Genomic DNA, 21,412 nt, shown 5'->3' on the forward strand with positions numbered 1-21,412 from the left:
TTCAAGATCGACTGTACCTTGAGATATCTCTAACTAAAGTTTCACACATGCTTGTCTTGGTGAAGTGATAGAGAAGGAATTTTTAATTGTTTAAACCAAAATTAGTAATTTAACTTTAATGCCTCTGATCATACTTGAATCTAACTATGAGAGTGAATTAATTCATTATACCATAAGATCTAATATAAAAAATAGAATATAAATATTAAGACCCGAGAAAAAAAAAAAGGGTAGAATGATTAAATGTCTTTTATGAGTAAAGCAATTAATGAAAAGGACTTTCACATGAGTTTATAAAATAATTAATCAATTTACTTTAGTCTTATCCATATAGATGGTTATTCGGCTATTTCAACCATTTTTTCCAAACTTGGATGGTATATAAGTCACATTTTTCTACGACTTAGACCCTACTCTTTTTGTATGATTTGAATTTGTTTTATTTTTTATTTTTTTGTTTCATTGGGTGTACATATAGAGTGACCCATATCCTCATCATATTAAATAAGATATTTTTGAGAGTTTCAAAGACTTGGCTTGCATCGGAAAAGGCTCATGAAATGCATTCTAATATATTATTCATCTAGGTTTTTTGACAAATAATAGAAACATATTTAATAGTTGGAATAGTACATAAGAACCTGTTTGAGACTCATTCTGATGGGATTAGAGTACTTAATACTTATAAGTATGATTAACAAAATTATGAAAATTACTTTTTAGAAACTAGCATTTAATATGTATTCCTTTAAAATATTATTTTTCTTAGATATTGTATTACTAAAAACACTATCAAAAAGAAATTTATATAAGATGCAAATACCTGGTGGATTCAAACTCGAATTTTTAACATAAAATCACTCAAAAATATGGCAATTCAAATATTTGTAGAGATAAAAATCTCTATGCAAACGCTTGAGTACTTCGAGCAACAATTAAGTGCTCGAGGAGTTTTAGGGCTAAGGAGCTCAAAGAGTTTTTAAAAACATTTTTTCTTAGTTTAAAACATATTGTCCACACCATACTTTAACACTCTAATTTGTTTTTCTCAAATCTTTGTATAGTTAACTATGTTATCCCAATTAATCATGCAACAACCTTGAGTTTTGAATCTTCTTCAATGAAGAGTAAAACAATTTTAAAAGGTTCATTGTTAGAATATTTGAAACAAAATTGTCACCTCTTAATTACATGGCCTAATGTATCAACAATTCTAAGTTTTTAAATTCATAGGATCGCTTCATCATGGATTTTAGAATTGTTTTCTTATTCTTATAACATCAAATTGATTAGACAAACAAACCCAAACTCTCACACCAAAATGGCTCCCCACCCTCTCATCATTGTAGATAATCTAAGCAAGGCTCGTCTTTCGAACCACATTATCCATAGTTGTTTCATCCAACATTAGCAATCGATAATCTTCTCCTTATTAGCATTTGTACCATAAACTTAAGTCTCATCCACCAATAGTCTATGACTTTTCTTTAGTGGCAAATGAAATCCCTTCAATACCTCTCCTTAAGTGAAGATCATGTTAAAGGAACTATTCAAGAAGATACACAGAATCAAGTACATAAAAGGTTGGAAGACACTTTCATCAATATTTTTCATAACTTTAGAAATAAATTTAAATATTTTCAAATAAAACAACAAAATTTTATTTTAAAAAAAAATAGTTTTAAGTCAAAATCGTAATTGATGTCTATAGTTTTATCAACTTAAAAAAAATTAAAACCAAACTTACCAACTAAGATTTTGTCATATTAAATAAATAAATAAATAAACTAGGCCACACAGATGCATATGTTGTTGAAAAAATTAGTTTGGGAATTATTTTGGCCGAAAATCTAGTATGTAGATTTGTTTTTAAATGAATTATTTTTGCTCAAAACTATTCAAAAGCTAAACCTTTTCTTCTCCCATTTTTTTTCTTTTCTCTCATTTCCTGCCTTTTCCTAGTTTCCTTCTCTTATCCTTCATCATTTTCCTCAATTTTTTTTACACTGAAATTAAAAAGAAAAGAAAAAGAAAAAGAAAAAGAAAAAGAAATGTTACAAGGTGCATCTCCGAGCTTTAGGGCGTGAACTACCATAGAACGATCATAACCGTTAGCTTGGCTTTGCATCAAAAAAATGGAAAAGAAATTCTGTTAGGATATTGAATGAGTAGATGTTGAGAGAATGACCAAGAAGGTATTTTAACCCTTGTATATGTAAAAGTTATTATTCATAAGAAAACAGGTGAACAGGCGGCGACTTCAAGTGGACGTGTTAATAAATTTTCTTTTCCATAAACTCATGATGGGTTGAACAAGTGGGGACTTTATTGTCATTGCCATACCCATACATCCATCAATTTCAATATGTGGGTCCCCCATATTGGACCACTCACAATCATGATTCAGAGTTGGTAGATTGCATTGAAGCTCTTGGCATTGTGGAGTCCACAAAGAGCGTGAATGACTTGACTAATAGAAAAGCAAGATTGAACACTGATATCTTCTTGTTACTAAATTTCAATATCAATGAAAAAGCATTCTTCAGTCCTTTTCTATAGAATCTTGGGGTCTGCTCCATTTAAATTAACCATTTCATGTTCAATGTGTTTTTAAGTGTTAATGTGAAAATAATTTGGAAGTTCCAATTTTTCATGGTTATGAAGTAGCAAATACCCTCATTTTTTGAATTAGCAAAATATCAATAAAAATAATTTGCTAAATTGAATTAGCAAGTAGCCCCAATGGGATAGAACAATCATTTTTTGAATCAAGCCCTACAATATCGTGATATTGAGGCCTCAATACCCTCAATGGGATCACCAATTCTACTTGATGATCAATCATGAAGTGGCAAATAGTTCTAACCACTGACTTTACAATCGAACTAATTAACCATTAATTTAGATTAAGCGGACAATTAGCTCTAATATTAGATAAAATTCCATCAAGCAAAGGAAACAATGGCAGTCATCTACTATAAAGTGATGAAACTGAAAATGGAGGTATTTCTAACCACTTACAAAAGTAAAATGGGAGGAGAGACATGGAACATAGTTAAAAGAAGATCATTACTATTCAAAATGCAATAATTCTTAAGATTTGGAATCATATCAGTAAAGCTGAATGACTAAAAGATACTGAATAGCCCCCTATCATGTTGAACTATAGAAATAGTACAACTTCAATAATATCTCATCATAAAACACTCCCAGGGGAGAATAGATCGAAGGAACAACATATATTGGGAAAAATGTTTCATGTATTCAAAATTAAAAGACCTAAGAACTGTTGCCATGGAGGTTTCCAACAACTGCAAATGTTGCCATTTTAGTTGATATATGAATCAATAATGAAGAAGACGGTTCCTTCCTTTCCACAATTGCCCATGTTTTAATCCCATCTATTCAATGGAGAAAAAAAAAATACTGATAGCTTGTTCTGATGCCTAGTCATTCAGTTAGTCTGAGTGCTTGTGATTCTGCACCAAATTTGCAGCAACTATGAGAACCAATTCTCCACTCACTGCGTGATCCATACATCATATGAACAAGCATCCGTGTACAGAGCCATATTTACAACCTAAAAAAGGATAAAATGAAATCAGAAAGAAACAGGTTATTATAGTCAATAACACATTTCAATACCTGCTTCAAAAAGTAAAAAGGTAAAATCTAATTTCCCCACCTTAAGAGCTACTGAAAGGTGCATGGAGGACATTGTAGTTCCATTGTAGCAAGGAGCCAGCATGAAACTCTATTAACATGGAAAACTATAGTGGTTATAGTAGAAGCCTGCAAGTGACGAATTGCAATGCACTGTCCATGAATAAAAACTTGATACCGTTTTAAGTAAAAAGAACAATCCTTGAAGTGAATTTCCAACAAATTGCTTTTGTGAAGAACATATTCAATAGCTTTAAATTGCTTACCTACATCAATGACAAATCCTTGCACATTTCAGTCTACTTCAAACAGCAATACTCTGTTTTTCCAAATTTAATAGCTTCTCTTTTAATTTTTCCTGTCAAGATTTTTAGACCATGTCAAGATGCGCTGCACTAGATTCTCTTGCACAGCTAAAGAACCCAATAAATTTATCTTCCATTTACTATTACCTCATTTCTCATATTTGGTTGTCCATCATTTCTTCAAGTTAGGGCATGAGAATTAAGTTATTAGGATGAACATCAACCTGTAATTCATAAACTACACCGTTAGCATGACTGTTCAAATTTTGACGACCACTGGTGGATCATAAAAAAACTTTCATTTTTGAGTGACAATAAACTCATATGAAGTGATCAAAATGAGGATTGCTTACACGTGGTTATATGGTGACAGAAGACCATAGTTGAAGGTGGCAGAAATCTGTCTGAATACTGTTAGCCGAAGACTGAAGGTAGAGATAATACAGATTATTTTGATGATAGAGTTAGAAAAAACTTCTCATTAATAGCAAAATAGTAATCTGAGTATGGATGTTGTTGATTCTACATCTTACCATGCATAATGATGTACTTGAGTCACATTCAAGTGAGCAGAATAGGGACGGGTATCAATTGCATATCCCTTCCATATCATTTCACTTATTTGTGATTCGACGTCACCTTCCCACAAGCAATCTTGTTGGTCAACATCCTAGGAGCAAGCAGTTGTAAATACATCCACAAATTTCACAAAAACTCTAAAACTAAGGTGCTAGTGTGAAAGTGCATCTGCTGTAGGCACAGAAACTATCCAATTTGCCTACCTTTTTATTGTATTGAAATTCCAAAGTTTAGAACCTACCATTTAATGTTGACTTGAGAAAGGCTCATTAACCATCTGACATGCTCCAATGAAGCCTCCATCAAATGTCTTTGCAATGGCTGCTACTTTGGTTCAAGTACCTTTTTCAAATGCTACAATGGTGCCAAATGAAGAAGAAACTGATAAAACAATTAAATATTTTTTATCCACTAGTAAAAAAATTTGTTCAATTGGAGTTTATGTTACTCTTTAATCTCAATAGTAAGGTCTAGTTTAATAATTCTATCTAATGTCATCAAAAGTTGAATTTGACCTTCAAATCTTGTTTTTAGCATTTAAGAAGTTTTTCCAAACATAGATTCAATAAATAAAATATTATAAAAATTACTTACAAATGATTTAGGGAAACAGAAGAGTATAAGAAGATGGCAAGAATATGTTTGAATACTTGAATTCAAGCTACTAAACCTAATAACCAAGAGGAGAATCAGTCTGCATACCAGATTAAGCTCTTCCTATACAGAATGGCATGTCCAAGACCTATTGAAGAGAGAAGAATGGGAAAGTGGATTAATTGCTTATTGTCTCTATTTAATTCCATGTCCTCATGATTCCACATTATAGTCTAACCAGCAAATCTTGATCAGAATCTCCATCCTAGGATCAGGCATGTGTAAATGCATCCACATGTTTCCAAAAATCAAAAAACAAAAAACTCAAAACTAAATTGTAGGGTAGGGATTGATTTAATTTCCTCTCTTAGACAGGTTTTAGTATAAAAGTGCATTTGTGAAAGGCATAGAAGCTATCCAATTTTCATACCTTTTTATTGCATTGAAATTCCCAATGAAGCTATACAAGTACAGTACCCTTTTTAAAATGCTTCAATGATGCCCGGTGTAGAAGCAGAATAACATAAAGTGGGAGACATGTTTAAACAGCTAACACATATAGAAGAAACTGATGTAACAATTAAATCTTCTTTATCCAGCAGTACTTAGTTGAATACTTCATTAAAGTTAAACAGAGCTGTTCAATTTTGGAGTTTATATTAATCTTAATTTCATACTAGGAGTTTAAAAACAATTTCATAGGGAAACTGATAAATGTAACAGAAGCGAGGATGACTTAAAATATTCGGAATGTAAAGCAATCTAAGTGTTGTTATTGAAATGGAAAAAGTGATTCTATTAAGACAAGAGATGGCAAAATGCATAATAATAGAGAACACTATCATAGATACCGTGAACATCAAATGCAGACAACAATGGAACAAAATGCATTTGATTAACCTCTGTACCGTACTTTAAAAAGACCGAGCAGCCTATCATTTCTCAAAGTTGTCTAATCAGGTATCATAATGTGAAATTGAAAATGTTTTATTCCATAAATAGTTGGTGAAATATACAGTAGGCTTTGCAACTATATTTTTTATGGTTTAACCCAGACCTAGGTGCAACAACTTCCTTTAGTTCATCAAGCACATGAACCATTTCTATTCACTTAGAATCTCAACAACAAGAACTTTTTTACTTGTTCTTTGATTCATTAGCTTATACTCAATGATTGGAAATTTGAAAAATATAAGCAAAAATATGTGTTGAATGCGTAAGCAAAAGGATCCTCTGCTTTTTTCATGATGATTCTAACAGTTCATCATTTTTCGTTGGATATAACACGATAGTTCAGCCTTTTACATAATTATTGAGTCTAAAACAACAAATGGACAGTGCTTTTGTTTACATAAACATGCCTTTCAAGGAATGGAGCAGCCGCAATGGCAATCCTTAAGCAGAGTACTAAACTTTTGTTTGGAGCAAGATCATGGAATCAATGCAATGACATTGCCTTCAGGATTCTGGACTGGTAGCAGTGATCAGAAATGCCTAAGATTGAAATCTTGAGCAGTGAAAAACAATCTCTTGACAAGAACAACAACAAACTAGATGTTGTCCTCACATTATGAGATTCAGAGCATTTGAATCCACGTTCAGGTGTGGCCCCTAGTAAAAACATTAGTTATCTCTTATTAAAACTCATTGTATGTGAATTCTTACTACAAGGCAAAGCATAGAATTTTTCAGAAAATAGAAAATATACCTAATTGAGGGCAAGGTACCTTGCAGCTACTAATACATTTTCCAAAACACTCCATTCTATCTAAACTTTTTCAAAACATTCTCTTATGGATGATGTGCCCACATGTCCACCATCGGGTAGGAAAATTTTGCTCCCTTTGTGGCATCATACATGCAGATATCAAAAAGTGCACAATCTTTCTCTACCAATGATATTAGTCGGATGCTTTAGACGCATAGTGGTTTCAAAAATGAGAAGTTTGTTAAAAGGTCACACCATAAAACCTACAAATACTAGTTGAGAACACAAAGTCTAAAGTAACAAAGAAAATGGTAATCATAAAAATTTTGCAAAATCCATAAAAAATTTCAGTCATCATGTTTTGTTTATGTTTCTCAAGGCCCTGCCTTATCCTATTTCTATGATCTTAAACTCCATGTTGAGTCACCTTAGGCTATCCTAGCAAATTTCAAGCATTATTGAAAGCAAACATCAACATCAATCAAATTTGATGTTGTCTTAGTTAAACATCATGTATTAACATTGGGGAGTCAAATCGATTCTTTGCAAGGTAGAAATTATCTCATAATGTGAATTATTGCTAAAGAAAATAAATTACACCTTCAAAAAATAGAACGATAGAAGAAGAATGGTACCTAATTAGAATCTATGAATATATTTGTTGAATCCTTTGACATATCAGAAGAATCTAAATCGTAATGTCTGGGAAGGAATGATTTGTCTACATGGGCTTTACCATGCAGATTTTTCCATTTGTTCCCTACATTTTGATGTGCTTGCAAAAACCAAGTAGTGAATCAAGTAAACTGACAATTCTGGTGGACAACCTTCCTCCATCAATAAGATGATAGTAGATACTCCTGCATCCAAAATTCTTCATGACATGAATAGTTTTGCAATGAATTGTGATATTTACATATGTGAGCATATGTAGAATTAGAAAAAGGTTAGTTGTGTTCACAAGCAATTTGAAAACCAATATCCCAACAAACTATAACCAAGGAATGACTTATATGATTTCACACATAATAGTTGTTTGAGCTTATTAACACTTGTATTCACGCATAATACAAAACTACTCAAAAAATGGTTGTTACTGCAGAGAGTTTACAATAAGAAAGCTGTAAATACACATATTGGTACAATTTTCACAAAATTATATGATTTCAAAGTAGGTATATTGGGCTTGTGGTCGTCTTATGAATCATAAGTATAGTTGAGTTTTGGGCTCAAATGAGAACATATTTACTAAGGTTTTACTTTATCCCATTTCAATGACTTAAGCTTCATGTGGAATGACTTAAACTTCCGTTAAAAGATATTAAGTTTTTTCCGTCAAAGTCGCACATGGAAATCAACAAACTCTCATGCCTAATGCCCTTTTTTTAGTGTGTTTACCTCCTAAAATTTCTTCAAAGGAAAAAAAAAAAATAGGCTATATTTGGTTGCTAAAAAGTACTAAAGAAAAATAAGGAAAATAATTTTCTCACATTTGCCTTATCATGGAAAATATGAAAAAGAAAATCATTTTTTTGCAAAGTGCATTACTAAACAATTTAGTTTTTTCTTCACATTTTCCTCTCTAATTTCTTTCCCTAAAACTTAAGCTATTTGAGAAAGAAAATTTTAATCCATACATATATTATTAAATGAGCAACAAGATCTACTCCAATAGCATTGGTGAAACAAATTCAATGGGTAGAACCGTTCTTGAGGCCTCTTTGTTAAGCCCATTCAAAAAATTTGCACTTACCATTAGCTCATGAAAAATGAAATTTCAAGTAAAAAGCATAAAATAAAAAAAAATAAAAATAAATAAAAAGATAAAACAGAAAATGTAGCAACAACAGAAAAAAAAAAAATTTATGATATGTTGTGGTAGTGGAAAAGAAATTCGAAATCACAAGAGGAAGGAGCTTTTATAGTCGTATGCAATTCTTAATTGAAAACTAAACCTACAAGATATTCACAGAGCCAAATACAATGTTTCTTGATTAAACAGGAAAAATAAAATAATATAACAAAGCATAGTTATAAATGGGAATGAAAATATGGAACACAAAGCAGAAAGTACCTGGGCTAATAAACGCAGAGAAGAGCAAGAGCTTGGATCGAAGGCCTTCATGATAAAATCACCTCATCTTCCCAATCGTATGTTATGCAGGGGATGTGAGAAATCTTGGGCCATTCTTTCCCTTTATCCCTTTGGCATCGTTTCCTCAGCAGAGGACAGTCATCAATATCAAGACGAGAAAGGAAGGAGGGCAGCCCCTGTTTTGGGAAGGACTTGAGGTTTCCACATTTCCTAATCTCCAGAATTTCAAGAGAGGTGAGATGCTGAAGCCCCTTATTGTCCAGGAATTTCAGATTTGGAAAACCCCTAATTTCAAGGGAGGTGAGAGTGGAGGGCAGAAATCGCTCCTCGGAGATCGTTCTTTCTCACATCCCTCAATCCCCAACGTTCTAAGAAAGAGAAGCGTTTGCAAGCCCCACTCCATCCGATTGGCCACGAGTTTGTTGCAATTCCTGATGTGAAGCTCAGATAAATTAGTGGGCAAACCCCCTTCTGGAAATGAATCAATTTCTGGACAATTATCTCACCTAGTCACTAAACTAAACTAATAGTTGTTTGAGTTTATTAACACCTATATTCACATATGATATCCAAAAAAAATGACTATTATTGTAGAGAGTTCACAACAAGAAAGTAGTAAATATATATATATATATATATATATATATATATATATATATATATATATATATATATATATATATATATATATATATTGGTACAATTTTCACAAAATTATATGATTTCAAAGTAAGTATATCACGGCTTATGGTCGTCTTATGAATCATAAGTATAATTGATTTTTGGGCTCAAAGGAGAACATACTTAATGGGGTTTGCCTTATCCCATTTCAATGACTTAAGCTTGATGTGGAATCACCTAAATTTCTTTTAAAAAATATTAAGCATTGTCCATCAAAATCACACGAAAATCAACAAGCTCACATATCTAATGCCCCTTTTTTAATGTACGTGTTTACCTCATAATACGGATTTTTGATAAAAGTACAATTAATTTAAAATTAATTTTTTAAAATACAACACAAAAAGTATTTCAAATTCTACAATATTTTATGTCACATTGAAAGTTGTCTATTAAAGATATATCTTCCACGATTTTCATATCGATCACTTATTTTTTAAAAAAATTATATTAAAGATGTTTTTTGAAAAAACACTTTCCATATTAAAACTATTAAGAATTCACAACAATTTTAATAATGCTGGAAGTTATCTCTTAAAGAGACACCTTTCACAATTTTTATATTAGACACATTAAAAATAACTCAATTTATAATAAAAGTGTCTTTTGAAAAAACACTTTCCATATTGAAAGAATTACAAATTTATATTGAAGATGACTTTTGAAAAAACCACTTTCCATATTAAAAATATTGAGGAATTTACAAGAGTTTTGGTCATGTTGGAAGTTGTCACTTAAAAGAAATAATTTCCACAATTTCATATTAGACACACATTGAAATTAAAAAATGAATTTACATTAAAGTTACCTCTTGAAGTAATATTTTTATGTGATACAAGTTGTTTATCTTTAGTAAAAATTATATATCCATACCTTATGAACAGCTGAAAGGGACATCTGAGGAATTTTGAGTTCCTTGACAGCAAGGAGCAACATATAAAACCCCAGTAAAATGGGAAATGAAGGAGGGAAAGTATGAGAAATCCAATGAGTTGGGCAAAAGCCTGCAAGTGATGAAGTGCAATACAATGTTCACAAACCAATGCCAAAATTCAATCTTAAAGTGAAAAAAAATTGTCTTAGGATATGCACCTCCAACAAACTGCTTTTGTTAAGGACCTACTCAATATCTTACCTACATTAAAGACAGACGAAATCCTCGAACATTTCTGTCAACTTCAAACAGAATTACTCCACTTTTCCAAATTTAAAAGTATTTCTCTTAATTTTTCCTGTCAAGATTTTCAGACCATGTCAGGATGTGCTGCTAGAGAAACCCGATAAAATTTCCATTTATTATTGCCTCTCATTTCCTCAAGTTAGGGATTGAGAATTAAGTTATTAGAATCAACATACATTTCAGTTTGCATGTTTGTTCTCCTTTTGGAGTCTAGTGTTGGATCAGGGTCCCATGTAATGAAGTCAACAAAAAGCATTCATTTGAAGATAGGCTCTTCTACAGTGATAGAAAGCAGGATTGCTTACACATGGTTTTATGGGAATAGAAGATCTTAATTAAAGGTGGCAGAAATCTATCTGAATACTGCTATCCCAAGACTGAAGGCAGGGGATATACAGATCATTAGCAAAATATCAATCTAAGTTACACCTGCAGATAATTTCCAAGAAATATCATAATGGTGCCAGTATGGATGTTCATATCATCCACTTGGATTCCAGCTAATTAACAATGAACTAATTAATAACAAAGAAGAGAATCACTCTTCCCACATCTTTCCATGCAGAATGGTGTACCTGAGTCCCATGCAAGCGAGGAGAACTTGGAAGTGCATCATTTGCTTATCTCTTCCATATGATTCCACATCTTTATGATTCCACATCACCTTCCAACAAGCTATCTCTATTGGCAAAATCTCCATCCTAGGAACAAGTAGTTATATTTGCATTCTCATATTTCACAAAATCAAGAACCAAAAAATCCAAAACAAAATTGCATGGCAGAGTTAATTTCCTGTCTAGGATAGGTTTTAGATCCAATTTGCCACATTTTCATTGCATTGAAATTCCAAAATTAGATTACTATTGAAATTGAGTTGTTGAAATGAAAGAAATGGTTTTGTTCAGAGAAGAGATAACAAAACTCAAAATCATCTAAGACACTCTTTCAGCCTTATCATAATCATCTTGACCATCAATGTAGACACCAATGGAATAGGATGCATATGATAACCTCCATACCATACTTTAAATATAAAGCAGTCTACATAAGCAAAGAAATTTCTTCAATGTGTAAGCAAAAAGACCATCTGCTTTTATCTCGATGATTCTAATAGTTTAGTATGTGAATTTTTACTATAAGGCAAAACATGTTATTTTTCATAAAGTACAAGACATACCTATCGAAAGCAGGGCACTTTGCGGCGGTTAGTACATTTGTCAGAGCCCTTCATTCTATCTGAAAATTTTCAGAACACAAAAATGTAACATCTCTTATGGATGGTTTCCCTACATGAGCTTTGCTAGAAAGATCTTTCCATTTTCTCTTTGTCACATCATACTAGCAGAAATTAAATATTATATCGAGTAACAAAAGAATTCAAGTGCTCAACCTTCCTCTGCTAATGATATTAGTTAAAGATGCTTTAGATGCTTGTTTTAGTAAATTTTGATTGTGGAATCACAAATGCATGGATATGAAGCCACTATGGATGTTCATATCAGCCACTTAAATTCCAGCTACAGAACCTGATAATCAATAGGAGAATCACTCTGCATGCCTGATTAAGCTCTTCCCATACAAAAGGGCATACCAAAGTCCTATGCAAGAGAGAAGAATGGGAAAGTGTATTAACTTGATCAAAGTCTCTAACCTAGGAACAAGCATGCGTAAATGTATCCACATGTTTCACAAAAAAAGAGAAACAAAAAATCAAAACTAAATTATATGGAAAGGTTGATATAATTTCCTCTCTGAGATAGGTTTTAATATAAAAGTGAATTTGTGGTAGGTTAATAGAAACTATCCAATTTGCTTACCTTTTCATTGCACTGGAGTTCCAAAAGTTTAGAACCTCTGATTTAATTTTGACTTCTCAAAGGCTGATTAACCATCTTTTACTTCCCCGACAGAATGCACCCCGACATGCTTCAATGGTGCCTCCTTCAAATGAACCTCTCATTGTTATGCAGGTACAAGTACTTCTTTCAAATTCTTAAATGATGCCCAATGTGGAAGCTGCATAAGATGAAGAGGAAGACATGTTTAAAGTTTAAAGAACTTTATTAAATTATAGTTTTCACATATAGAAGAAGCTGATGAAATAATTAAATCATATGTATTACCTTTTAATTTTGGAGTTAATATTACTTTTTAATTTCATAGAGTTTAGAAATAAATTGAAAAGGAAATAGACAAAAATAAAAGAAGCAAGGATGATTTAAAATATTCGGAATGTAAAGTAGAACTAAAATTCAAAAAGGATCTAAGTAGTGTTGTTGAACTGAAAGAAGTGAGTATGTTGAAAGAAATGAAAAGTATAACAATAGAAAACAATATCTCAACATTAAAATGGCTACCTTGAAGGTCAAACGCAATCAACAACAAAACATTTGATAATCTTTGTACCATACTTTAAAAGATAGAACAACCTCTCATTTCTTGAAAATGTTCTACTCCATAAATAATTGGTGAAATATATTTTAGGATATGCAAATGCATTTTGAAGGTTTAACCTTGACCTGGATGCAATAGCTTTCATTAGTTCATCAAGCACATGAACCATTTCTCTTTGTTTAGAATCTCAACAATAACAATTTTTTCCCTGTTATTTGATTTATAAGCTTATTCTCAATGATTGGAAATTTGAAGTACATAAGCAAAAATATAAGTTGAATGTGTAGGCAAAAGGATCCTCTGCTTTTCTTATGATGATTCTAACAATTCAGTATGTTTCTTTGGATATAACATAATAGTTCATCCCTTTACATAATTACTCAATCTAGAACAACAAATGCACAATGACTTTGTTAACATTAATATACCTTTCAAGAAATGAGGCACTAGCAATGACAATCCTTAAGCAAAGTACTAAACTTTTGTTTGGAGCCAGATCATGGAATCAATGCAATGACAGTGCCTTATGGATTCTAGACCACTAGTAGTGACCAAAGATGCCTAGGATGGAAATATTGAGCAATGAAAAAAAAATCTGAACAAGAACAATAGACTATAAGTTGTCCAAACATTATGAGATTCAAAGCATTTAGATCCACATTTAGGTGTGGGAAGCATTCCTGGAAAAAAGATTTGTTACCCCCAATTGAAACCCATTGTATGTGAATTCTTACTACAAGGCAAAGCATAGCATTTTTTAGAAAATAGAAGACATACCTAATCGAGAGTAAAGTAATTGCAACTGCTAATACTTTTTCCAAAACCCTCCATTCCATCTAAATTTTTTCAAAACATTCAAATGTAACATCTCTAGATGAAACATATGCCTACATGTCCTTCACTGGGTAGGAAAAGTTTGTTGTTTTTGTGGTACCATACTTGCAAATATCAAGAAGTGCACAACCTTCTCTACCAATGATATTAATTGGATGCTTTAGATGCATCAATGTTCGAAAAATGAGAAGTTTGTAAAAAAAATCACAACATAGAACCTATAGACACTTGTTGAGAGCAAAGTCTCAAGTAATAATAGAAAAAGGATTCGTAAATTTTTTGCAAAATCCATCAAAAATTTCATAGCCACTATGTTTGGTTTATGCTTGTCAAGGCCTTATCTTATCCCATTTCCATGATTTTGAACTCTATACTAAGTCACCGTAGCTTATCCCCACATATTCCAAGCACTGCTGAAAGAAAACATCAACACCAATCAAATTTTGATGTTGCCTAAGTTAAACATCATGCTTTTCTCCAAAAATGATCTTAATGAATTTTTTTTTAGCAAATTTAGGGAGAAACATGTTTTTTTTATTAACTTTAAGGAGTGAAATTGATTCTCTAGAAGGTAGAAATTATCTTGATATGTGAACTATTACCAAAGAAAATAAATTACACCTTCAAAAAGTAGAATTGTAGAAGAAGAATTGTACCTAATTGGAATAGGCACTTTGTTGCTATGAATACGTTTGTTGAACCCTTTGCCATATTTGAAGAATCTAAAGTGGATGTCTTGGAATTAGGAATCATTTGTCTACATGAGCTTTACGAGGTTGATTTTTCCATTTGCTCCCTACATTTTGATGTGCTTGCAAAAACCAAGTAGAAAATCAAGGAAGCCAACAATTCTGGTAGACAACCTTCCTCAATCAACAACAAGATAGTAGAGGCTCCTGCATCCAAAAATTCTTCATGGCGTGAATAGTTTTGCAATGACTTGTTATATTTACATATGCCAACATATATAGAATTAGGAAGGGACAAGTTGTTTACAAAAGCAACTTGAAAATCAATATCCCAACAAATTATAACCAAGGAAGAAGCTCACCTAGTCACTAAACTACTAAAAGTTGTTTGAGTTTATTAACACCTATATTCACATATAATACTAAACTTTCCAAAAAATGACTATTATTGGAGAGAGTTCACTATAAGAAAGTAGTAAATATATATATTGGTACAATTTTCACAAAATTATATGATTTCAAAGAAAGTATATCGGGGCTTGTGGTCGTCTTATGAATCATAGGTATAATTGATTTTTGGGTTTAAAGGAGAACACACTTAATGGGGTTTGCCTTATCCCATTTCAATGACTTAAGCTTGATGTGGAATCACCTAAACTTCTTTTAAAAGATATTAAACATTGTCCATCAAAATCAGCTCACATGTCTAATGCCCCTTTTTTAATGTACATGTTTACCTTATAATATGGTTTTTTTGATAAAAGTACAGTCAATTTAAAATTAATTTTTTAAAATACAACACATAAGAAAATATTTCAAATTCTACAACATTTTATGTCACATTGAAAGTTGTCTATTGAAGATATATCTTCCACAATTTTCATATCGGTCACTTGTTTTTAAAAAAAATTATATTAAAGATGTTTTTTGAAAAAACATTGAAATTAAAAAATGAATTTATATTAAAGTTGCCTTTTGAAGTAATATTTTTACGTGATACAAGTTGTTTATCTTTAGTAAAAAATTATCTAAACTTAAAAGAAAAAAAAGTTCTCTTAAAGTTGTTTTTTGAACAAACAACTTCTATGCATAAGAATATTGCCTTTTAAAGTAACAATTTTAATGAAACACACCTAGTAAAAACAAGAGGCTAATAAACATCAAATACAATATTTCCTGATTAAAAATGAAAAAATAATATAACAAATTAATGATATAGTTAGTTGCATTTTTTTCTCAAGATTTAAAATTTGAAAGTGCTTTGGAAATCATTTGGTAACTATTTTTAATTTTTTTTTATAAAATAATTGATAACAAAAAAAAATGAAAAAAGAAAAGCAAAATTATAAAAATAGAGAATATAAAATTATATCCAAACTACATCTAAGTGGTGCTTTGCCTTTATTCTTTATTTGAGTGATACCCCCACAAAATATATAGTTGGACTATCTACTGGACCCCCACTTGATGTCTCAAAAATAAGAGAATTATAAAATAAAGTCTTAAAAATATTAGCACCATTAGGTAGCAGAGTCTGGATGCTAGAGTAGTTATAAACTTGCTGACTCACGGGGAATTGGTAAATGAAAATAAAACACAAAGCATAAAGTACCTGGGCCAATAAATGCAGAGGAGAGCAAGAGCTTCGATGCAAGGCCCTCATGATAAGATCACCTCCTCATTTTTCGTGTATCTGTCGAACGCTATGCAGGGGATGTGAGAAATGTTGGGCCATTCTTTCCCTTTATTCCTTTGGCACCGTTTCTTCAGCAGAGGACACCCTTGAATATAAAGACGTGAAAGGGAGGAGGGCAGCCCCTGTTTTGGGAAGGACTTGAGCTTTTCACATTTCGAAATCTCCAGAGTTTCAAGAGAGGTAAGATGCTGAAGCCCCTTATTGTCCAGGGATTTCAGATTTGGAAAACCCCAAATTTCAAGGGAGGTGAGAGTGGAGGGCAGAAATCGCTCCTCGGGAAATCTTTCTTTTTCACATCCACCAATCATCAGGCTTCTAAGAAAGGGAAGCGTTTGCAAGCCCCACTCCATCGGATTGGCCACGAGTTTGTTGCAACTTATGATGTAGAGCTCAGATAGATTAGTGGGCAATCCCCCTTCTGGAAATGAATCAATTTCTGGACAATCATATATATACAAATCTTGAAGGGATGTAAGGAGGGTGTGCATCCCTTGGGGCAGTGACTTGAGCTTTTCGCAGTTACGTAGTATCCGAAGCAGTCTTAAATTGGGAGTGGGCAATCCTCCTCGTGGAAAAGATACCAGATTAGGGCAATTAGATATGGACAATGACTGGAGAGATGTGAGATCCACGTGGTGAAGTCCATCTGGAATGTAAAGGGACTCCAGATTTCCACAATTTTCGATAAAAAGATACTCAAGCTTTGTGAAGGAGGCTAATGGAAAGGACGTGAGAGAATCACAACTATTTGTTATATTTAATTGGGTAAGGGAAGCGTAGTGATTGTGCGTCATATCCTCCGGGAGTGCTAACTCCAATTTCTTACACTCGTAGATTGAAAGTTTCTTCAATGAATCAATGTCCCTGGGCAAGGACCTCAGAGAACGACAACTATGGATATCCAAGTATTGCAGAGTCGTATTATTTTGCATCATTCCCTCTGGTAGGGACTCCAGAATGGGACAGGAAAAAATTTGAAGGCCTTCAAGCATGGGTGGCAGCGCCATCTCCGGAAAAGATGCAAGACTCTCACAACCCTGGATGTTCAAGTTTTTAAGAGAGGTAAGGTTGTGAAGAATGGGTGGAATTTCCTTTAGCTCGGGACAAAAACGCACATACAACTCTACAAGAGAATGCAGTTGTCCTAATTCATCTGGTATTTTACAAACATTGCTTATATCCAAGGAAGCCAATGAGGTGAGACTGCCCGCACTCCTAACCACCACATCATCACATTCCTCCAACTCCAATTTACGAATGGAGGGAGCCATTGGAAGACAACACACCAGCTGCTTGCATTCTCTAATCTCAAGTTTTGTTAATTTAGGAAGGTGTTTCGGTAAATCCTTTTTCAGCTTTGGACATTCCTTGATATAAAGCACCTTCAAACAAGGGAATTCAATTTCACGACAAACCCATTCCTCCCACTCTAACATCTCTTCAAACCTCAGAATCTCTAGGGCTTCAAATGGCTTAAACGAAGAAGACCCAATATTCCCATAGAACTCTTGTCCCACCTTCTGCACTCCATCAATCCCCATAATAGAGAGCTCCTTGAGAGATCCCAGTTGCCCTAGCGATGGCAAGGATGAACAATTTTTACAATCGTGGAGTTGCATGGACACCATATTGGTAAATGAATGTCGCCTAACCAGTTAGGAAATTTTTCACCACAATAGTGCTCGATGGTCAGCTCTTTCAAATTGTTATGAGGTTGTAGCTTTTCAAGCACAGTTGTTTCCTTCTGCAAATCACGAGCAGTAGCATCGCCATCCCACTGCATTACTAACTCATCAAGACGCTCCTTGCCTTTCAAATTAGCCTCGAAGACATCCATAGCATCCACCACATTCTGCAACTTGGAAATGCAAAGTCTGCCACCAAGGTGTGACATGTCCCTCAACTCTTTAATTTTTGCCCCTCTATCCTCACCAACAACAAAAGCAGTCAATGTTCGAAGACGTTTCAACCCTTCCATTCCCATTGGCATCTCCTTTAAGCTAGTGCCACTAATATCAAGATGACGCAAGTTGATTAGTTTCCCCATTTTTGTGGGCAAATGAGTAAGAGAATGACAATTTGACAACATCAATGTCTGCAAGTTGAATAGGTTGGTTATTGATTCAGGGAGCCTTCTAATTGAAGTATGAGAAAGATCTAAGTAGCGTAGGTGTTTCAAAGTTCCAATTGAGTGAGGCAACTCCACAATATGATAATCAGCTAAAGAGAGAACCCGTAAGCATTTCAATGTTGGCAATAAAAGATCTGAGACCTTCTTGCTTAAAAAGATATAAGGAGATTGATAACCTGTATGTACAGGAAGAAAGGTCCGCAAATTATGAGCTTCATCAAATCGATCAAATTTCTTGGAGAGTTCAAATTGCTTTGCCCTAACGTAAGAAGAATGTCTGGTCTGCTTAGAAATTTGACTTCTCTTTTCATCATCCAACGAAGAGCAGAATTTTCCTGATACAAATTGTGCTAAATCATGGATCAAATCATGCATCAAAAATATTGATTCATCATCACTAGCTTGTTGGAAGAAAGATCTTGAAAGTAGATTGTCAAAACACATGTTACCATAATCTTCTATAGTTTCCTCTCTTTTGGAGCCATCTAATAAGCCTTCGGCCATCCAGAACAGCACCAAGTTCCTTTTTTCAAATTTATAGTCCTTGGTGAATATGGAGCAATATGCAAAACATCGTTTCAAATTTGTTGGAAGATAATGGTAACTCAAGTATAAAGCTGGAAGAAAGTCACTTTGTTCAATTTGAAAATCCCATATGCCATTATTCAGTACTCCATTCCAAGCATTTTCATCTTGTTTAGAGCGCAATAGACTTCCAATAGTCTTTGCGGCCAAAGGCAAGCCCTTGCATTTTCTTACTATTTCCATACCAATTGGCTCTAACTTTTGGCGGATGTTTGGATTCATATGAGCAAAGGCATGTTTTGCAAATAATAGCCAACACTGTTGAAAGGACAGCACATCAAGGTGATGAGAAGAGGTAGCAGTGCGCATAAGGGATGCAACATATTCATTACGAGTCGTTACTATGATCATACTGCCTTGTGCTCCAACGCTAAAAGGAGCCTTTAAGGCATCCCAGTTTTGGAGCTTCTCGTTCCACACATCATCTAGAACAAGGAAATATCTTTTCCCATTCAATTCATTCTTCAGCATATTTTGTAATGATTCCAAGTTTTTATAATCCGGTGAAGGACGAGTAACCGCCTCGAGAATTGCTTTGGTTATCCCTATCACATTAAATCGATCCGATACACAAACCCAAATCCTGGTATCAAAGTGGCTCTCCACCCTCTTATCATTGTAGATAATTTGAGCCAGGGTTGTTTTACCAACCCCACCCATACCTACGATGGGAACTACAGAAACTCCATTATCACCATTATCCCTGGAGGCTTCCTCGGATAAGAGAAATTGAATGATAGCCTCCTTCTCAGCATCCCTACCATAAATGCTAGACTCATCTACCGAAGAAGTGGTTGGTACCCTTTTTTCCATCTTAAACGACAACCCTCCAACACCCTCCCTTAAATGAAAGTCATGTTTTCGTTTTGCAACAGCATCCAACTCCCTTGTAATATTCTTTATCTTTTCACCAATCTTTGCATTAAATATGACAGATGTAGGATGACAAGCAGCAAAACAAGTTGGGATGAGCTTGTGTACCTTACTGGTGCTAGCTTGGGGTCCATGTATCAGGATCTGCAGATTAGCTTCAGTGTTGAACTCGTCCAGAACATCTTCCATGTCGTAAGCCAAAGATTTGAGATCATCCAACCAAAGCTTAACAGCTCTGTCCCTTATCTGCTTCTGCTCAGCATCAGTCAGCACAGCTTCAATATGTAACAAAATCCTCTTCCATTTTTGGAGAGTGGCCTCAACATTCTGACTGCGTGCATACTCCAACAAAGGGGCAGCCACCAACTTCTCAAGCACCACATCAAAGATGGAAGACACAGCCGCCTCCGCCACAAACATGTTTTCAGCAAAATTCAAACTCTCGAATAACCAAAGCAAATTAGCGAGAGTAGCAGTTGCTGTGAAAGCCTTTGCAGTAGTCTTTCAAGCCTTGCGAAAGCGCAGGAAAATGGTCTGTACATTGAATTGAAGTTTCAGGCATTGTGGAGCCCACAAAGCGCGTGAATGACTTGACTGATTAAAAACAAAGACCCGAGCATCAATCAATGCCATTGGGTTGCATGATTGCACCGTTCAATCCTTTTTTTCATATTTGGGTAACTTCAAGCGAAATAGTTGAATATTCACAATATTTTTTTATATTTTCATTGAAATAGTCATAAGTTCTTGACTTAGAGATGCTGATAATACTGAAAAGGGAACAGACCGGAAAAATAATTTCAACAATTTTTTGGGTTGGAAGATGGAAAACAACTAAAGAAATTTGTAATTACCTTTAGAAAAGATTGTAAAATGCATAATTGCATTTAGAGTTTATTTATTTAAAAAATCGGATAATAATAATTATATGAAGAAAAAAAAATAGAGTTGTTTTAAATCAATTTTTCTCTATAAACTTTTAATATTAATTGGTTCACTATTTAAGTTTTAAGTTATTTTTAAAAATTACTAGACTCGTTGATGAAGTTAAGACATTAAGTCTTGTTTAATTTGGAGTCCATTTGCATAATATAAAAAAATAATAATTTTACATAGAAAATAAAAAATAGTCATTTGAAATCAATTTTTATTTATAAATTGATGGTATTAATTAGATAATTATTTGAATTTTAATTTTTTTTTAAATTATTAAACTCATTAATGAATTCAACATATAAAATCTTGATTAATTTTGAGTTTATTTGTTTAGTGAAAAAAATTATAAAAATATGTTATATGTGAAGAAGAAACTAACCAAGTTATTTAAAATAAATTTTGACCTATGAATTTATAATATTGTTGTATTGTTTACTTTTTAGTACTAATTAAATTGGTTTTTGAGTTT

At 33.2% G+C, this 21,412-nt stretch overlaps 2 protein-coding genes across 21 annotated transcripts; both read right to left on the reverse strand.

The window, feature by feature from the left end:
- Positions 1 to 3,052: 3,052 nt before the first annotated feature.
- On the reverse strand, positions 3,053 to 20,528 carry LOC117910522 (putative disease resistance RPP13-like protein 1). 20 transcript variants are annotated; one of them, XM_034824616.1, is made up of 19 exons: positions 16,335 to 20,528; positions 14,690 to 14,929; positions 12,623 to 12,821; positions 11,983 to 12,041; positions 11,381 to 11,506; positions 10,982 to 11,234; positions 10,761 to 10,857; positions 10,499 to 10,629; positions 8,924 to 9,375; positions 7,485 to 7,709; positions 5,572 to 6,752; positions 5,250 to 5,406; positions 4,789 to 4,901; positions 4,502 to 4,638; positions 4,322 to 4,393; positions 4,116 to 4,192; positions 3,930 to 4,021; positions 3,686 to 3,792; positions 3,053 to 3,580 (listed from the first exon to the last, which is right to left on the reverse strand). In XM_034824616.1, exon 1 carries the CDS (start codon positions 20,425 to 20,427, stop codon positions 17,992 to 17,994), a length of 2,436 nt encoding a protein of 811 aa, XP_034680507.1. In that variant the 5' UTR covers positions 20,428 to 20,528; the 3' UTR covers positions 3,053 to 3,580; positions 3,686 to 3,792; positions 3,930 to 4,021; positions 4,116 to 4,192; positions 4,322 to 4,393; positions 4,502 to 4,638; positions 4,789 to 4,901; positions 5,250 to 5,406; positions 5,572 to 6,752; positions 7,485 to 7,709; positions 8,924 to 9,375; positions 10,499 to 10,629; positions 10,761 to 10,857; positions 10,982 to 11,234; positions 11,381 to 11,506; positions 11,983 to 12,041; positions 12,623 to 12,821; positions 14,690 to 14,929; positions 16,335 to 17,991. The 20 variants fall into 20 exon arrangements, with proteins under 20 accessions (XP_034680507.1, XP_034680508.1, XP_034680516.1 ...); XM_034824617.1 differs by adding an exon at positions 12,332 to 12,403 and having other exon boundaries at positions 5,250 to 6,752; XM_034824625.1 differs by lacking the exon at positions 5,572 to 6,752 and having other exon boundaries at positions 5,250 to 5,289.
- LOC117910526 (putative disease resistance protein At3g14460) lies at positions 16,382 to 17,959 on the reverse strand. Its single transcript, XM_034824630.1, has one exon. The coding sequence runs from the start codon at positions 17,957 to 17,959 to the stop codon at positions 16,382 to 16,384; it is 1,578 nt and encodes a 525-aa protein (XP_034680521.1).
- Positions 20,529 to 21,412: the final 884 nt, after the last annotated feature.

Source organism: Vitis riparia, unplaced genomic scaffold (assembly GCF_004353265.1).
Source record: "Vitis riparia cultivar Riparia Gloire de Montpellier isolate 1030 unplaced genomic scaffold, EGFV_Vit.rip_1.0 scaffold770_pilon_pilon, whole genome shotgun sequence".
Lineage (NCBI taxonomy): Eukaryota > Viridiplantae > Streptophyta > Magnoliopsida > Vitales > Vitaceae > Vitis > Vitis riparia.